This window comes from Ictidomys tridecemlineatus, chromosome 2 (assembly GCF_052094955.1).
Source record: "Ictidomys tridecemlineatus isolate mIctTri1 chromosome 2, mIctTri1.hap1, whole genome shotgun sequence".
In the NCBI taxonomy this organism is placed as follows: Eukaryota; Metazoa; Chordata; class Mammalia; order Rodentia; family Sciuridae; genus Ictidomys; species Ictidomys tridecemlineatus.
The window spans coordinates 71,368,824-71,388,002 of NC_135478.1; the positions used below are offsets into that span (position 1 = coordinate 71,368,824).

The 19,179-nt window shown below is 38.7% G+C and overlaps 1 protein-coding gene across 6 annotated transcripts in view; it reads left to right on the forward strand.

The window, feature by feature from the left end:
• Cltcl1 (clathrin heavy chain like 1) overlaps window positions 1–19,179 on the forward strand; it is a 94,391-nt gene that overhangs the window by 50,514 nt on the left and 24,698 nt on the right. For all 6 annotated transcript variants that reach the window (XR_005736097.2, XM_078038771.1, XM_021732691.3 and 3 more), the window contains 6 exons: window positions 266–408; window positions 904–1,138; window positions 2,919–3,041; window positions 5,865–6,010; window positions 15,481–15,664; window positions 16,610–16,802. Coding sequence is in view for 5 of the 6 variants with exons in the window: in XM_078038771.1 (XP_077894897.1) it covers window positions 266–408; window positions 904–1,138; window positions 2,919–3,041; window positions 5,865–6,010; window positions 15,481–15,664; window positions 16,610–16,802 (1,024 nt within the window). In the remaining variant the exon portion in view is untranslated. The remainder of the gene's footprint in view (window positions 1–265; window positions 409–903; window positions 1,139–2,918; window positions 3,042–5,864; window positions 6,011–15,480; window positions 15,665–16,609; window positions 16,803–19,179) is intronic.

Below are 19,179 nucleotides of genomic sequence, written 5' to 3' on the forward strand. Positions count from 1 at the left end.
AGCCCGGGTTCGATCCTCAGCACCACATACAAACTAAGATGTTGTGTCCGCCGAGAACTAAAAAAGAAATGAATATTAAAAAATTCTCTCTCTCTAAAGGCCCTGTCCCCAAATTCAGTCTTAACATGGATAGGGCTTTGACAAATGAACTTTGATGGGACACAGTTCAGTCCAAAACAGGTTTTTGCCACACTGTACAAGTCTTGGGAGGCTTATAGCAATTCTGTTGTCTGCAGTGCTGAACTTGCCACCTTGACTCTTCTAGGTCAACCCTAGCCGTCTCCCAGCTGTGGTTGGAGGGCTGCTTGATGTGGATTGTTCTGAAGAAGTAATTAAAAACTTAATCATGGTGGTGAGAGGACAGTTCTCTACTGATGAGCTGGTGGCTGAAGTAGAAAAAAGAAACAGGTAAGGTTTTTTTACTTGATATCTTCTCTTGCCCCTGAATTCTGGTATTTGTTGTTAAGTCTCTCCTTCTCAAAAATGCCTTATTGGTTGGTCTTTAGTCCCCAAGACTATCTCTGTCTCTCTTTTGTGTATACATATTAGGTGTAGGAGTGAGTTAGTTGCTATTGGTACTGAAGACAATGGGGTAAAACTTTATATTTGGAAGCTAGGTCTGTCTTTATCCCTGGAGCAACTTGAAATAAATAGAGTTAGGGATTGTTTGTTTGTTGTTTCAAGAATCAGCCCTCAGGGCTGGGGTTATAGCTCAGTGGTAGAGTACTTGCCTAGCATGTATGAGGCACTGAGTTTGATTCTCAGCACTGCATATAAATAAAGATCCATTGACAACTAAAAAAAAAAAAATTTTTAAAAAGAATCAATCCTCAAAGCCCAGGGTTACCCAAGAGATACCTGATCACAGCTTTGAGAGTTTCACAGTATGTACTTTTTTCAAAGGCTCAAATTGCTTCTTCCCTGGCTGGAGTCTCGGATTCATGAAAGCTGTGAAGAGCCTGCCACTCATAATGCACTGGCTAAAATCTACATTGACAGCAACAATAGCCCTGAGCGATTTTTGAGAGAGAATGCCTACTATGATAGTAGTGTGGTGGGCCAGTACTGTGAGAAGCGGGACCCACATCTGGCCTGCATTGCCTATGAGCGCGGACAGTGTGACCTAGAGCTCATCCAGGTAGGCAGAAAATATACTTGGCTTCCTGTGTCTCTCTGACTTCACAGGGCAGCCTAATAGGGGCTGATTGGGAATTTGTGTACCCAGAGATGATGGGTCTGAAGTTCATTTTCATACATTTAGTTGTTTTATAATTCTGATACCTTTTTATGATCTCCTTATGTCCTGTTGTATCTGTAGGCTTCACTAGCACTGAATCTGACCCATCACCCCTCTGCTTACAGTCATTAGTTATCTAGTGACTTGAGGGCAAAATTGAATTTAATCTGATCTGTGGACCACCTCCTTCCCCCCCCCCCCCCCCCCGTTGACCCAGCCTGCTTCCCCTCTTGCAACCCCACCTGGCATGACCTATAGTCCTCCAGTGTCTCCTGTCCTAAGGGCCCTTGTACTGCCCCCTTCTTAGAGTAACTTTTCAGATGCCCTCCCTCACCTGTTCGTAACCCACCTAGCCCTTGCTGCCCCCTCCTTGAAAAACATTCGCCAGGTCTTCTACTTATATCTGCCCAGGCTGGGATGTATGTGTATGTACTTATGTGTTTAGGGTAAACTGTGTAAACTACTACCACTTGACCTACAAATCCAGAAATCTCATGTGGTTGAATCTAGTGTTTTTTCAGCTATAAGCTCATTTGATCTATTTGTCCTCAGAAGCTCAGGTCTCGTAGTATATATATGTATACTCAACAACCAGGTGCGGTGTATTTTAGAGTGTATATGAGGAGAGTTGAAGATGAAGAGCAGTTACCAGCTTCTCCTTCTTCCCTAGATTTTAGACAGAATTGACAGGGATGAGTGAATATAACCACTCACCTGAAAGTCTTGGGGAACTGGTTTTATAAAGCTGGGACTTTCATTTGTTTGATACCAGTTAGCCACTTTTTGGCTTAATTTACTCCCTTTTTATTAAAGCATAGTTTAATGGCTGCTTAGAGATCTTAGCACTCATCTGTTCCATGAGGTGCTAACCCTTTAACTAATAACCCTTTTATTAGTGTGCTACGAAAGAGATACTCATTCAGGACTGCTCTGTTCAAGAGAGGGCTGCAGTATGACTTTAGGGCAGGGCCTCTGTGTGGTTAGCACTTTGCCAGTCCACTTTGGCCTCCTGCCATCCCACACAGGCAGCCCATGTTGCCTTCACATACATACACATATCCCAGCCCTGTGCCTATCAGGATATGTTTCTCCCCAGGATTTAGCAAATGGTTCATATGGTGGAATATCCCAGTGGATAGTCAATAATTTGAAAATCTATTACAATATTCAGAGAAGGATCTCAAAGTTAGTCAATGAAAGCACATTTTAAAGTTTCTGACCTTGAAACATTTCAGTGAATATACTGTTTTATACCAGTTCTAGGTACACAGATGAAACTTTAGAGATGATTTGGAGCTACCTACAGTTGAGTATTTAAATTAAAATTTAATTTTAATTTTAATTAAAATTAAAAATTGAGTTCCTCAGCTGCACACTACATTTTAAGTGTTCAGTAGTTTTCGGTATTTAATGGTGGTGAATCACACAATAAGGTATAGACATGCCCATAATCACAGAAGGTTCTACAGGCCAGAGATGTGACACTTCCCTGTGAGTAATTGCAAACTTAGAGGTGATTGGAGGTATTAATCTCTCTGAGGAGTGCAGTATTAATCCTGTGGGTTTCTGCTCATCACTTCTCAAAGCCTTGCCTGAGTCCCAACTGTCCATATAAGTATCAGGGAGAAGGAACTCACTGGGATATACCCTCCTAAGTAGCACATATGTGTACTCATTTCAGGTTTGCAATGAAAATTCTCTGTTCAAAAGTGAGGCCCGCTACCTGGTACGCAGGAAGGATCCAGAGCTGTGGGCCCATGTCCTTGCAGAGACCAACCCATCTAGGAGACACCTAATTGACCAGGTGAGACATAGAAAGCGGGTATATGCATGCCTGAATTTTGCCCACTATTCATCTTGTGGGCCAAGTGACTGGTTCGTTGTTATATTTAAACATATAGCTCTTACAAACCCACTGCCCTGCACAAGTCAGCTTGCCTAGAAAAGGCTTGATTTCCAAGGGTGAATTGACTTGGAGTTGTTTATTAGCTAAGGTTACAGAGTTTCCCCTTGTATCTGAAACATGGCTGTGCCGCCCCTACAAAAGAATACTTGATGACAGGGCTGGGGATGTGGCTCAAGCCGTAGCGCGCTCGCCAGGCATGCGTGCGTCCCGGGTTTGATCCTCAGCACCACATACAAACAAAGATGTTGTGTCCGCCGAAAACTAAAAAGTAAATATTAAAAAGAAAATTCTCAATAAAAAAAAAAGAATACTTGATGACAGGATCTGCATGCTAGATCCTGAGGTGTTTTTCCAACTCAGCCCCCTGTTGACATAAGTTGAGTGATTCTCAACATCTAGTTAACCCCATGCCCTTTTGACTATACAGTACCTCCTTGGAGCTGGAATATGGTGCTAGGGTCAGGGTCTTTATTAGGTGTGATCTAGTGGCAAGGGGAAGAAAGATCTGCCTCCACCTCTGGGTGAGCTTCCCATACCACCTGTCACAACCTTGCAGACATTAACAGTGTTTCTGTAGTCCTTAGGACAACAAGGCTGCTGAGCATACTGTTGAGGGGTAGCCAAGACCAATGTGGTATTAAAACCCTTATCCAAGGGGCTTCAACCATGAGCATATATTCAATAAAGTCCCAGCCTTACTTGGATACCTAACAACATGCTGGTCAGGTACTTTAAACTCAAGGGCCAGATTTTACCTTATCTCTACTAATTTCCTTATTTTCTGTCTATAGTTCCTTCAAGCCTATGCCATTTTTAAGTAAACTTTTTATTTTGAAACACTTTTAGACTTCCAGAAACCCATATTATTTTGTTTTGTTTTTTTTAAAGAGAGAGTGAGAGAGGAGAGAGAGAGAGAGAGAGAGAGAGAGAGAGAGAGAGAGAGAGAGAATTTTTAATATTTATTTTTTAGTTCTCGGCGGACATAACATCTTTGTTGGTATGTGGTGCTGAGGATTGAACTCAGGCCGCATGCATGCCAGGCGAGCGATCTACCGCTTGAGCCACATCCCCAGCCCATCCCATATTATTTTGAATATTAAGGCAACTTCAGACTTATCAATCTTGAAATTTGCCTGAAGACTTAATATACTTCATTCAAATCTCCTAAAACTTTGAGCAACAAAGGGCCATTTAGATTCCATAAGGATCTATCTCCAAGTTTACTGACATCAGATGTTTCTTTAGGTGTAGTCACCCACCAGATACCCTCATGTTGGTTCTTGAGAAAGCAGCTTTGACACTGCACCAAACTAGAGCCAGCAGGGCCCCATGTATCCTTTTTTCTATGTGAAGCTGCTGGGCTAGTCATTATGTCTGCTCTAATTGATCATCTGTAGTCACCTCCTGGTAGGACACTCAACTATAATGCTCCTCTCATGGAGTACATGACAGAGGCAGACTGCTTTCATTGTCTAAAGGAGAATTTTATGCAAATTACTTAAGGAAGCAGTGAGTGTCCTGAGGTAGCCTTAATTGGGCATCCTGTGTTAATTCAAGTAAAAGGTAGAAATTTATTTTTGCCCTTAAAACAACCTGTGGGTATGTATATATTTACACTAAGATTTTCAAGAACTGACAAGTGTCACTGTTGAGATGCCACAAAGTGTGTCTCTTCTTTGGATGGACTTGGTGTGCTGTGCCACAGCGCCCCTCTCCCTCAAGTTTACTCCTTTTGATTACTTGGCTGCTCTAATGGCTCCTTCTCCCTTAACTCCTTAGCATGTTTGTTGTGATTGTAAACTATTCAGAGATAGAACTTCCACATTTCAAGGTGCCCTTGAGTACACAGAGGCCATCTGAGGGGTGGACTGGGCTCCCTTGAGAGGCTTCTTTTAGTCCTGTTTTGTGGCCAGAGGCATGTCAGCTCTGAAACCTCCCCAGCTGTTTGTTCTTTCTAATTAATACACTGGTGTTACTTGCCTCTGAGGAACACCAGAAACAGCAAAAATTGTAGATCCCCAAAGTCATTAAAGACCCCTGGTACAAGTGCAAAGAGAACACTGCTAATCTTCTAATTTGCTGTTATCGAGGACACCCACTCTTTGGAAAAGTGTCTTTTTTTCCTGTTTGTTAGTTTTTTGGTAGATGAGTCACTGGTAATTGGATGAGGAGTGGCATGGCCAGTCTTCTGTTGTTTTTTTTTTTTTTAGATTGTGGCTCTCAGTGGCTTCTGGTGTCAAGGCTTTCTAGCTCCAATTGCATGTGATGCATTCCCTGAAAGTGTACTATGCCACAGCAGTGACAGTGCCCTCTGTTAGCAAGAAGCTGCTGGAGGCCTCTGCAGTGTCTTCATTAGAGAAACAGGGCCAAGTTTGTTATGAATGGTGGCCTTACATAAGAAAGGTAATAGCAAATGTGCATTTCAAATATCTACTTAGTACACTGAGTTATTTGCTTTGGAATACACTTAGTGTAATCATTGGAACAGAAATGAAAGTCTGTTGCCCTTTTGTGAGAGAAAAACTAATTGTCAAAGTTGGAAAACAGAAATCCCTAAAGTTGACTTTTCTAAGTTCTCTTCCCTTTCTTCCTTGAGAAAACTGCCCATTTTTCTCTGTGTCTGCTCCAGATCAACTTGGAGGAATTCTCCCCTTCTTTTTACTTTACAGATTGTCTTGAATTGACTTTAATCAGGTTCTTTCAAATATTTCTTAAAACCAGGTGGTACAAACAGCATTATCAGAAACACAGGATCCTGAAGAGGTTTCAGTCACTGTCAAAGCCTTTATGACAGCTGACCTCCCTAATGAATTGATTGAACTGCTGGAGAAGATTGTTCTGGATAATTCTGTCTTCAGTGAACACAGGTAATGGTGTGCCGGGGAGGCCACAACCACGGCTAAATTTAGACATCTTCTCAATAGTCACATTTTGTAATAATCTTGTCTTGCTTCACTCATCCATCAACTACTCCCCAGTCAGCCTTTTTACTACCTCCTGTGTCTTCAGTTCACCCTTCCCTTATCTTATTTTAATTGTTGCAGGAAGGCTTCATTATTCTAGTTCCCACTGTTCTGTAATCTCAATGCTCAGAGAAAGAAAGCTAACATTTGACGAGAACCTGTGGTTCTCAATGGCTTCTGTTGTATGTAGCTTCAGCTAGTATGTTGCCACTTTAAAATCATCATCAGAATCTGTCAGGTTGTAATGTGTTCACATTATAAATCCTGGTGTAAAGATTTAATTGTAAGATTTTATAGGCCAGAAAGACTTTCGAGGGCTATGGTATTACAGAAAGGAATGTATGTAAGTTTTATGTTTTTAAATTTGTAAATGCTGCATGGTAAATATGGAATGTGTGATTACTGCATATTTCAATAGAATCATAAGCCCAGATTGATAAGAGAGTACCAAAAAGAAGGCACCCAGAGTAGTTAGGGTATTCTACCTTGCTGTCTGACCTACTTCCTTTGATGGTAGGTGTTGGCTTGTGGGTGCTTCAAGATGCTTCCAGATGACTCTGACTCTGCTGCCTCCATGAACACTTTTCACAGATGCAGAGAGACTTTCACATTCTTGCTCTTCTTTCTGTGACTATTTCAGTAGACATAAATGAAAACAGCCTGGATTGGCAGTAGTACAGATCAGGTACCTAGAGACTTGGGCAGATCCTATCACTGGAAAAACTTCAAATTATAGGTGAATTAAAAACAAAACAAGTTCTGGTGTTAAAAAAAATCAGAAACAGTGTGCAGCAAGTAAATAATGAAGTCTGCAATTAGAAAATAATAATGATGATGATAGCAAGAACTCAAAAAGAACACAGGTTGAGTTTTGCCAAACCCTGTTGAGCCCAGGCTGTGGTTCTCACAATAGGAGACAAGAGACAAAGGCTAAGGGCCTACAAAAGATGTGACATCTAGCCACCAGGCAGCACAATGGCTCACTCCTGTAATTCCTGTGACTTAGGAGCCTGAAACAGGAAGATCACAAGTTCAAGGCCAGCCTTAGCAACATAGCAAGGTCTTTCAAAGATCATTTTGAATTGACTTTAATCCTTAGCCTCCCCAATGACTGGTATTAGAGATGAGTTCTACTGCATCAAGCTGTCTCAAAATAAAAATAAAAAGGACTGGGGATGTGGGGATATGGCTCAGTGGTAAAGTGCCCTTGAGTTAAATCCCCAGTACAAAAAAAAAAAAAGAATGTGACATCTAATAAAAGGGAAGGGAAAAAAAACCCTCCTGAAGACAAAGATAAACTAAGAATTATTTAGCCCTCTGCTGAGAAAGACCAGCCAAATCAAAACAGTAAAGAAGCCAGGCACAGTGGCACATACCTGTAATCATAATGGTTCAGGTGCCTGAGGCAAGAGGATCACAAGTTCAAGGCCAGCCTCAGCAATTTAGCAAGGCCCTAAGCAACTCAGTGAAACCCTGTCTCTAAATAAAATATAAAAAGCACCATACCTGGGTTCAATACCTGTTGAAAAAAAAGCTCTTCTGAATCACAATGCTAGACTACGAGAACAAAACTGACCCCAATAAGCTGGCCCTTTCATGGGTTTTAACAAAAAATTTACTTTTAACAGCATAGTATTAGAAATCTTCAAGTCAGGAATTTTCAGGAAGCATCCTAAGATCTCTGCCAAAGACAAATACAAAGATTTCTAACAGAAAATGCCAAGAAATAATAAATTCATAATAAAAACATTGACGGGGCTGGGGTTGTGGCTTAGTGGAAGAGTGCTTGCCTAGCACATGTGAGGCACTGGGTTCCATCCTCAGCACCACATAAAAGATAAATAAATAAAGGTATTGTGTCCATCTACAACTAAAAAAAAAAATTTTTTAAATTGACTGAATTCACAGAGAAACAAAGCAACTTTAGTAAAAGACTACAGTATCAGTAAAATGAGACATGCAAAAATGTAGACATTGGGACTATCAAGCATAGAATATAAAATTACATGTAAATTTTTTCCCTCAATACAGGGGATTGAACTCAGAGGTACTTTATCACTGAGTTATATCCCCAAACCTTTTTTTATTTTTTTACTTTGAGATAGAATCTTTCATTCTTTACCAAGTCCGGCCTCAAACTTGCCATCCTTCTACCTCAGACTCCCCAGTAGCTAGAATTACAGGCATGCAATCAATACCACATCCAGCTATCTGTAAAGTTTTTAAATATCAAAAAACAATCAAGCAGATTTTTCAAAGGACCAACTAACTAAGACACACACACATTTATTTTTAAGTAAACCTCAGTGTGTTTAGCACCATTACAGAATAAATGTTTGGGGAGATAGATTTGAAGAAAATATACAAGTATAGCCAAAAAAGTATGAAAAGAAAATGTGAAAAGGTTTAAGAGATGCAGAGGTTGAAAGGAAATCTAGTCAGAACATCAGAAAAAGCCTAGAATGAAAGATGCTATTTGCAGGGAAAGAATTATGGTGATTTTACAAAATTGACAAGGTTATAGCTTTCAGATTTAGGAAGCTCAATAGATCAGATCCCGAGGAGAAAAAAAAAAGTTTTTTTTTTTGCACTGGGAATTAAACCAAGAGGCATTTTATTACTGAGCTGCATCTTATCCCTTTTTATTGTATTTTGATACAGGGTCCTTCTAAGTTTCCTATGCTTGTCTTGGACTTGCTATCCTCCTGCCTTAGCCTCCCCAATGGCTGGTATTAGAGATGAGCTCTACTGCACCCAGCTAAAAAAAAAAAATTGTATGCCTAGCTTGTGCAAGGCCCTGGGTTTGATTCCTAGCATCACACACATAAAAAGTAACTATCAACTTAGAACTGTATACTTTTATAAATTAAGAGAAAGGTAAAATAGAGGTCTCTTTATATAGATTTAATGAAAAACTTTGTGAATAACAGACCTACGCTAAAGGAAATACTAACAAGTGACTTTTAGGCAGAAGGAAAGCAGTCCCATGTGGGGTTAAGAAGGAACAAAGAGGGGCTGGGGTTGTGGCTCAGCAGTAGAGCTCTCGCCTAGCACATGTGAGGCCCTGGGTTCGATCTGCAGCACCATATAAAAATAAATAAATAAAGATATTGTGTCCAACTAAAAGATAAATATTTTTTTAAAAAAGAAGGAACAAATAGCAAAATAGTACTGACTATATAAAGAAAAAAATCATGTGGTAGAAAAAAGGGAATAAAAATTGATAATAGCTTGAATATAAGTTGGTAGGTAATATTTTAGGGTCATTTTAAAGATAAATATAATAACTAACTTTAGTCTTTTATGAGTTAATTATTCATGTTAAAATTTCAAGCAGAACCATGAAAAGATCAGAGTACCTAACTTCTAAACTAGTTGAAGAATAAAAGAAATGGAATGAGAAAATTATCAATCTAGCCAAGTGCAGTGGTGCATGCCTCTAATCCCAGAAACTCAGAAGACTGAGGCAGGAAGATTGCAGTTTCAACCTCAACTTCAGCAACTTAGCAAGACCCTGTCCCTAATTTTTTTCAAAAAAGAACTGGGGATATATCTCTGTGGTAAATCACCCCTGAGATTCAATAACCAGTACTGAAAAAAATAAAAGAAAATTATCAACCAAAAAGAAGGCTAAGAAAGGAGATAAAGAAAAAAGAAAAGGTAGGAACACATTGCAAAGATAAAATGAAACGGTAATCCCCAGCACCACCAAAAAAAGAAGAAGAAAAAAAGGGATGGTAGAAGTAAATCTACATATGGCAGTAATTATATTAAGTGTAAATGGATCACATATTACAAATACAAGACTTCAGATGCTCCAAATTAGATAAAGAAACAAAACCATGAACATATTGTTCGTAAAACATAAGGGAGTCAAAAATAAAAGAATGAAAAAATAATATAGGTAAATGCCAAACCCAAAAACACATATATATATATAATTAATAATACATAAAATAGACCTTAAAGTAAAAAGCATTATTGATTTAAAGAGGGCCAAGTACATAATGATGAAAGATTTCATCATCAGGAAGATTATTCCAAACATATGTACTTAATAATACAACCTCAAAATATAAGGAAACAGAAATTGATAGCTATAAGGAGAAAAGCAAGTTCATCATATAGGTAAATATTAATATACCTCTCCAAGTAGTGATAGAACAATTCAATTTTTAAAAATAAATATATTAAAAGGATCCTGTGTTAAAAGAAAAAGTATATATATATATATATATATATATATATATAAAAACACAATAGTAAATGTAATTTGAAGTAAATATAACTGTTAACAGTTAATTGCATTCTAAGTTTGCTTAAATGAATTTACATATAATTGAATTATAATTCAATAAGTAGACAGGCTTATTAGAGAAAAAAACAACCAGAAGACAGTTAAGAACAAAGTGAACTTCTACAGTCCTTTTCACTCAGCCATGGTTAACAGCCTGGTGTAATTCATGATCAGAAGACCCTGACTAAAGACATCAGTTTTACCCATATCAGTCAAATCTGATGCAATGCCAGTAATTCCTATTTATTTACTCAGGGAATTTTATATATTTAAAAGCCAAAAATAGTGAAGATCCTACTAAAACAAATAATTAATTACCCAAGAGGTCAAAATGGGTGTTAGGGTGGTAAAGTACTAATCCTAATCTACAATTACTGTAAAAATAAAGAAGGCATAATGATTTTGGCAAAGAAAGGGAGAAATAGACCATTATAATAGAAGGAAGAGACTTCCAGGAGAATTGCAAGTTCAAGACCAGCCTTAGCAACTTAGCAAGATCCTGTCTCAAAATTTAAAAGGGCTAGGGATATTACTAAGTGGTAATTGCACTCCTGTGGATGCAAATCCCACGACCAAAAAATTAAAAAAGTAATAGCTGGGTGTAGAGGCACTATAATCCCAGTGATGCAGGAGACTGAAGCAAGAGGATTGTAAATTTGAGGCCAACCTTGGAAATTTAGGGAGATTTCTGACTCAAAATAAAAGGGCTGGGAATGCAGCTCAGAGGCAGAATGCCCCTGGGTTCACTCTCCAGTCCTCTGGCCCCCACCCCTGCCGGAAAAAAAGAAAAAGAGCTATAGATACCTACATATTATTTAAAATGTGTATTTGTAACCAAGCTGGCAATGTAGATGGAAACAAACTTTTCAATAAATAGTTGGGTTATCTAGATGGAAAATATTTTTTAAATATTTAAATCTTTCATATTATGAAAACATTGAAGATAAAATGCAAAACTATAACGTTATTACCTTTCATATTTGAAGAGTATTTATGATCTAATAAGTTATTTAGCCAGTCACACATAAAAAAATCATAAATCTTTAGTGAAAAACCAGTAGGACTATTAAGAACTTTTATCATAAAGAAAAGGGAAAATATAAATGGAAGGAAGACATTTGCAGCAGATTCAATGAGAGAAAAACATAAGCAATCCAATTAAAAAACAAAAAAGAGTTCTCAACAGGCCCCTTAATGAGAGGAAAGACATCTAGTGAATGTCAGGCAAGAATTGAGCCTCAATAGCCATAAAGGAATTACAGGGTGAGGCCACACTACATCATCCTTTGCTTCTGCCAGAGCAGTGGAAGTCTAGCTTTCCTGATCAGCACTGATGAGGATGTAAAGTAACTGGGCCTCTTACATGCCCCTGCTGGGAATGCTCATTACACTCAGAAAGTAGTTTGGTGCCAGAAGCAGCATCTACCCAGCAACTTCCTCTCTTGGTTACAAACCCTAAAGGAACTCAGTTCACATGTATTAGAGAACATGTGCAAGACTACTTAAAGGAATATGGTTTCCAGTAGCAAAAATCTTAGAGCAATTTGGAAAACCATCAATAGATAGATTTTGGTATAGTCATAAATTAGAATACTAAGTAGCAGTAGAAAATGAATACTATACAACTGCATGGATGATTTTTTTTTTTTCAGTAGCTGGGATTGAACTCAGGGGCACTTACCCACTGAGCCATATACCCAGCACTATTTTGTATTTTATTTATAGATAGTCTCACTGAATTGCTTAGCACCTCGATTTTTCTGAGGCTGGCTTTGAACTTGCAATCCTCCTGTCTCAGCCTCCCAAGCTACTGGGATTATAGGTATGCACAACTGCGCCCAGCTGCATGAATGAATCTTAAGAACTAACTTTAGCTTTATTTTTTTCTTTTTCTTTCTTTTCTTTTTCTTTTTTTTTTTTAATCACCATACAGTAAAATTGACCAAGAGTTGGGATTATGTATAGTACTAGGAATTTTAACACTTGTATAGATTCATATGACTACCACAATCAGGATGCAGAATAGTATCATCACCTTCAACTCTGTGCTAGCCACCCTGTATAGTTACACTTCTCTTCAACCTCCAGCTTCTAACATCTGGCAACCACCCATCACTCTTGTTTTGCCTTCTCCAGAATGTAATATAAATAGAATCACACAGTATGTACTCTTTTGAGACTGGCTTTTTCACTCAGCATAATGTCTTTCAGATTCATCCAAGATATTGTGTGCATCAGTAGTTTATTTTTTTCATTGCTGAATGATATTTTGTTATATGAATGTACCATAGTTTGTTTAACTGTTCACCCACTGAAGGACATTTGAGTTATTTTCAGTTGGGGTAAATATGAATACATTTGTGTCCAGGTTTTATACCCAGTAATCACTGGGTCATCTGCTTTGTGTGTGTTTAACTGTTTAAGAAACTGCCAAACTGTTGTTTTCCAGAATGGCTGTAACATTTTGCATTCCCACCAGCAATATATGAGAGTTCCAGTTGCTCTGCGTCTTCACCAGCACTTGGTATTATCAGTGTTTTTTATTTTAGCCATTTTAATAAGTATATAGTAGCATATCATTGTGGGGTTGGTTTTGTTTGTTTGTTTGTTTGTTTGTTTCTTTTTGAAGAGTTTTACCCATTCTTTAATATTCATTGAAATACAAAATGTTTTTTGAATTTTCATAATAAAACTAATATATTTTTTCTGTCCATTTTCTTGTAAATTAACCTCAAAATTACTCCCAATGCAACCGACATAGATCAATGGAGCAGAATAGAGAGTACAGAAATAATCTATAGAATATGATCAATTGACTTTTGACAAAGGGCCAGAGCAATTGAGTATGAAAAATTGCTCTTAAAAAAGTTGTGCTCAAAGTAACTTCATGACTAGAATTCTGTATTTTTCCTATAAAATTAATCTTTTCTCATTTTCAAATGTAGAATGGTGTATTACCATTTAGAAATATTTCCTATACTTGGATTTATTGGTTATATCATTGTGGTTTTAATTTGCATTTCCCTAATGGCTAAAGATGCTGAACAATTTTTATGTGCTTATTTAACATCCACATAATCCTTCTTGGTGAAATGTTACTTCGAATCTTTTTCAGTTGGGTTGATTTTTTTTTTCAGTTTGAGAGTTTTCAAGCCCTTTATTAAATGTAATTTAACGTATATTTTTCTCACTCTGTAATTCCCCTGTTTGTTCTCTTAGAGTTGTAATGGGAATTAAACTTAGAGTCTGGTGCTTGCTAACCAAGTGCTGTACCACTGAGCTGTCTCAACAGCCAGTTTTAATTTTGATAAAGTTCAATTCATGAACTTTTTAAAAATTTTTTTTAGTTGTTGGTAAACATAATATCTTTATTTATTTTTATGTGGTGCTGAGGATCAAATCCAGTGTCTCACACGTGCAGGGCAGATGCTCTACCACTTAGCTATAGCCCCAGCCCAAGTCATAAACTTTTGGGGGGCTGTGATTTGATGTTAAATTTAAGAATTCTGTGCCTAATCCCAGATCAGAAAGATATTTTCCCTGTGTTTCTTCTAAAAGTTGAGTATTTTTTCATTTTATAATATAGTTCTATGGTCTAATATCCAATAAGGTATAATGTTTAGGGTGAGGTTCATCTTTTTACATATGACTATTCAGTCATTCCAGCATTATTTATTGACTATTGTCCTATCTCTGTTGAAGTGCTTTGGCGTCTTTTGTCAAAAATCAGTTGATCAGGGCTGGGGCTATGCCTCAGCAGTAGAGCACTTGCCTATCAAGTGTGAAGCCATGGGTTCCATCCTCAGCACCACATAAAAATAAATAGATAAAATAATGTTATTGTGTCCAACTACAACTAAAAAATAATTATTAAAAAATCAATTAATCAGGTAGTATGATTCCCTTAGCTTCATTTTTTTTTCAAAATTGTTTTAGCTATTCCAATTCCTAGAATAAGCTTGTGAGTTTACAAGAAAATCTGCTGAGACTTTGGAATTTCATGAAATCTGTGTACCAATTTAGGGGAAATTTACATCTTTTACTGTAGAGAGTCTATGAAAGCAGTATGTCTCTCCATTTATTAAATAGTTCATTGCTCTCTTCAGCAAGTTATAGTTTTTGACATACAGATTATGTACATGTTTTATTAAATATTTCTAAATATTCCACAGTTTTAGAGCTATGAAATAGTTTGTTGTGGGTTTTTTAACTTAACAATTGTACAATAGCTAAACATTGCTCATATATAGATATACAGTTAATTTTTGTATGTTGACTTTATATTCTACAACCTTGCCAAACATTAATTTTGGGGATTTTTTTTATAGATTCAAATGAGATTTTTAAAAATCAATCATGCAAATTGAGACAGTTTTATTTCTTCCTGATCTAGATGCTTTCATATCATTTTATGCTTTGAATTAAACCTCCTGTATAATGTTAAAGAGAAGTGGTAGAAGTGGACATCCTTGTCTTGTTCCTGATCCTAGAAGAAAGCATCCAGTGTCTCACTATTACTGATAATGTTAGTTCTGAGATTTGGTTGATGTCCTTCATTAGACTGAAGAAGTTCCTTTCTATTTTTTGTTGAGAATTTTTATCACTAACAGTTACTGGATTTTGTCACATGCTTTTTCTGAATCATTTGATAATGATCTTGTGGTATTTTTTTTTAGTTTCTTGATATGTGATGCATTACATTGATTTTTTTCACATTTTTGTGAAAAATTACCTATATTATTTAGGAGTGTAGAAGATGTGGTAAAACTATAAAGGATCACAAAGAGCAGTAGACACTGTTAAGAAGATTGGTACCTTTGAAGTGGGGAACAGATGCTGGGCTCCTGTGAAAGCAGAGCCACCCTCACAGTAACTGCCCATGTTGATTCTCTTAGTGGTCCCAAGACATTGCCATATTATTTCTCTTTAGACTCTATTTGCTGCACAAATATTCTATTGTATCTACTTATCAATCATGTATGTGTATTAGTTACTTAAAAAAAAAAAGTTAGGGATCTTGGTCTGCAGTGTGGGGCCTTCATTCCTGGGCATCATGCTGAGCACTTCCTCTTCTCAGGAATCTCCAGAATCTGCTCATCCTGACTGCCATCAAGGCAGATCAAACACGGGTCATGGAGTATATCAGCCGCCTGGACAACTATGATGCTGCAGACATCGCAAGCATTGCCATCAGTAGTGTGCTGTATGAGGAGGCCTTCACCATCTTCTACAAGTTTGGTGTGAATGCCTCAGCGATCCAGGTGGGCTGCTGCAGGCATGTTGTCTTAAGCCCATGCTGTGCTGCACTGCATGATTCATCTCAGGGCCTTGTCATTCACAGAGGGTATCAGACATTCAGGTCATCCAGTGTATCTCTTGGATGCTTGTACTTCTCTCTGCTCCTCCCAGCCTGTCATCTCCTTGCCTTCACCTTCTCTGCTTTTATTCCTTCTGCTCCATGGCACTCTTCTGGACTTAGGTACCTACAGTACTGAGGTCAGCCCGGGTGACTTGGGTGTTTGATTTTTGGAGGTTCTCATACCTTAGCTTTTTACCACCATCGTGCTTCATCTCCCTATGCTCCCATGTTACAGGAACCATTTGGTATCTAAGGTTAAGCTCCCAGAGCAATCCTTCCAGCCCTTTCTGCCTATCCTTCCACCAAAGTACCCATCTTCCCTGTGAGACTTTATTTTAGATTTTTTGTAGTGCTATGCATCTAGGCTAGCGCCTCACACATAGAAAGCAAGTGCTCTACCACTGAGCTACATCCTCGGTCCTCTTTTATGGTTTTATCTCCAAATCAATTATAAACCACAGGACATATCACTGTAATTACTCTTTTTACAAATATTCTTCACTTTTCTTGCCTCTTCCTTTACCATTTTTCTATACTTGCTTGTGAATCTTATAATCTGAAAGGTGAGGCTGACCTCGAACATGCAGTCCTCCTGTGTCAGTGGGATTACAGGCACGCACCACAACATTTCCATTTCTTTATACCTTTCTATTAGAATGTCTCTTCCTCTGTCTAGGACCACCCCCTAATCCACCAACTCTTATCTTTTCATTGGTTCACTCATCTAGTGCCCGGCTGTGTTGAAATGGTCATGCAACTCTAGGCAGAATAGGCAGCCAAACAGATTTTTCTGCACTTTGGAGCTGACTAGGTGTTGTGGCAAAGCAAGTCCTCTTGTAACCTCTAGGTTCTGATTGAGAATATTGGAAACCTAGACCGAGCATATGAGTTTGCAGAAAAATGCAATGAGCCTGCTGTGTGGAGTCAGCTGGCCCAAGCACAGCTTCAGAAGGACTTGGTGAAGGAAGCCATCGACTCCTACATCAGAGCAGATGACCCTACCTCTTACCTGGAAGTTGTTCAGGCCGCCACCAAGAGCAGTAAGTAAATTCCCGTTCCAGGGGCACTTTTTATCACTGGTGTGAAACCTGACTGAGACAAGAAGTTGAAGAGCTTCTCAGGAATATCTGTGTATTATGCATCCAGATATAAGAGTCTGAGATTAGTAATACTCTGTTAATGACACTAGCTTTCCAGACTGTTGCCCTTTTTTTTTTTTAACAGGGTTAGGCAGCTTAAGCATTATAGATGATCACTGTTGTAATTTTAAGGTCACTGACTTATGCTCACTTTCCTGGGTATCTGGTGTATCTAGTTTTTGGTGGCACTGACCTCTCCAGGGACTACAATTAACATCCTGCCCCCTCATAACATTTTTGCAAGGTTCCAGTTCCCAGGGGTAGCTTGCTTGTGGCACTACCCCTTTCCCTTTCTTCCTCCTGAAGTAGGGCTCTGCTTATGGATACAGCTAAGACCTTTTAGACATTTCCTGGATTCTGAGCTCTCCATGAGACATAATGGAGAGGGTAAATATGTCTGACTGAGGGCAGAATGGGAGGAACTAAGCCCCTATTTAAAATGATCAGTTCTGGGCACCGGGCAGGGCGGCCTCTTTGTTGTATGGGAGTGCTGGAGTAGGCCAGTGGTGGAGAGCAGCACCATGTCCTGGTCAGCGGGGTGAAGAGCTCATACTTGAAGCACTATGAGGAGCCAAGCTGAGACACGCCATGCTGTCATGAAGCTATTGGAGCAGGCACATGCTCCCAGACTCAGAGACACCTGGATCCCAGTCCACACCTCAAAGATTGGATCTGGTAGGCAGAATAGTGCCCCAAGCCTGGGTGCTGGCTCACTGAAGCCTCCACGATTGAGGAGTCGGAGTGGCCTGTAGGGGAGCACAGAGAGGCATGGCGCAGCCAGCACTACCAGTAAAAGATGTATAAGAAAACCCTAACAAAAAACCAGAGCAAAAGAGACTGATGAATTACCCTCCAGCATAATTTGCTAGAGGAAATAGGAAAGCAAGTAAGAAGTCCCCAAAGATCATCCAGTAAATTAAAACAAGCACCTGTTTTCTCTTTATGGCTGGGGAGAAAGAAAGATGAACACCAGAAGCCAGAAGACAGTGTGTGTGCCCAGGTGCATGAGATTTACAAATCAGCTTTATAAGCTGAGAAAAAGAGGAAGATGGAGAACAGGAAGGTGGAGGTCCCCTCTGCAGAGAGATGATGGGTGATGGAGTACATACACCCCACTACTCGGCAAAAGCTTAGACATGTGCCTCCTAAAAAGTTGACCAAGGGACAAGATTATCCATGAACACTAAAAAGGACAGAGACCATCCATCACACAAGGTCTGGAACAGCCAGAAGGCTATTGTGCGGATGAATTTTGTCATCTACCTCAGCAGTAGAGCAGAATGTTGAAGCCATAACACTTATTGCTGGTGAAGACAAGCCCTCAGACCCTGTTATTCCTTTTTAAAAAAAAGATTTTTTGATAACTTTATTTTATTTAGTAATTTTTTATGTGGTGCTGAGGATTGAACCCAGTGCCTCACACATGCTAAGCAAGCACTCTACCACTGAGCCACAACCCCAGCCCAACCTGTTATTCTTGTAAGAGTTGTTTCAGAGTGTCTTCATTTTTGAGGTACCAGATACCTTTAAACAGCTAGAGGTTTCCCTCCAGCTTTGGCTGGTAGAGGTGGGAGGTGTTACCAGTCCTAGGGGCCATGCACCTGGCCTGGGGTCTACTAGACTTGTTTTTTTTCTTTCTTTTTTAATTGGCACATTATAATCATACATACCTGTGGATAATATATTGATCCACTAGACTTGTGTTTACTGAGGTACAAGTGGTTCCCTTTGTGAAAGAGTACCAAGTAAGCAGCACTCAACCATGACCTTAGGTCTATGTGTAGTGGACCTAGGACAGTCAATGGCTACTGAAAAGTAAAGACTGTTTATATTTCAGTTCACATCACCTTACAGTAAATTGTGGTTTCCTGGGCTGGGCAAAGCCACCTCTTCTCTGTGAATGGTCATCCAGGCACTTAATAATTTAATAGTTAAAATATATTCCAGTGAATGAAATGTTAGTTCACTGTGTGTTTAGGGTAGTAATGAAATTTCTTTTGAGTCAGTGTCACATCTTTTTAAATACAGGATTTTCTTTTTAGACCATGTAAGGTACAACCACTTTGGCATGCACCTACTGTGGACTCTAGGTTCTTCTGTAATAGCTGGCAGAACGTGTAAAATTTGTAATCTGAAATCACATGTAATGAATTGAGATAGGCCCTTGGAGTGGGGACAATGGAAGACACCATTAGAGACATTGCCCACTCCACTTTAACTGCTCTTTCTTCTACAAAACTTGATATGTGCAATATTCATGTATTAGGTTGAATAAGTC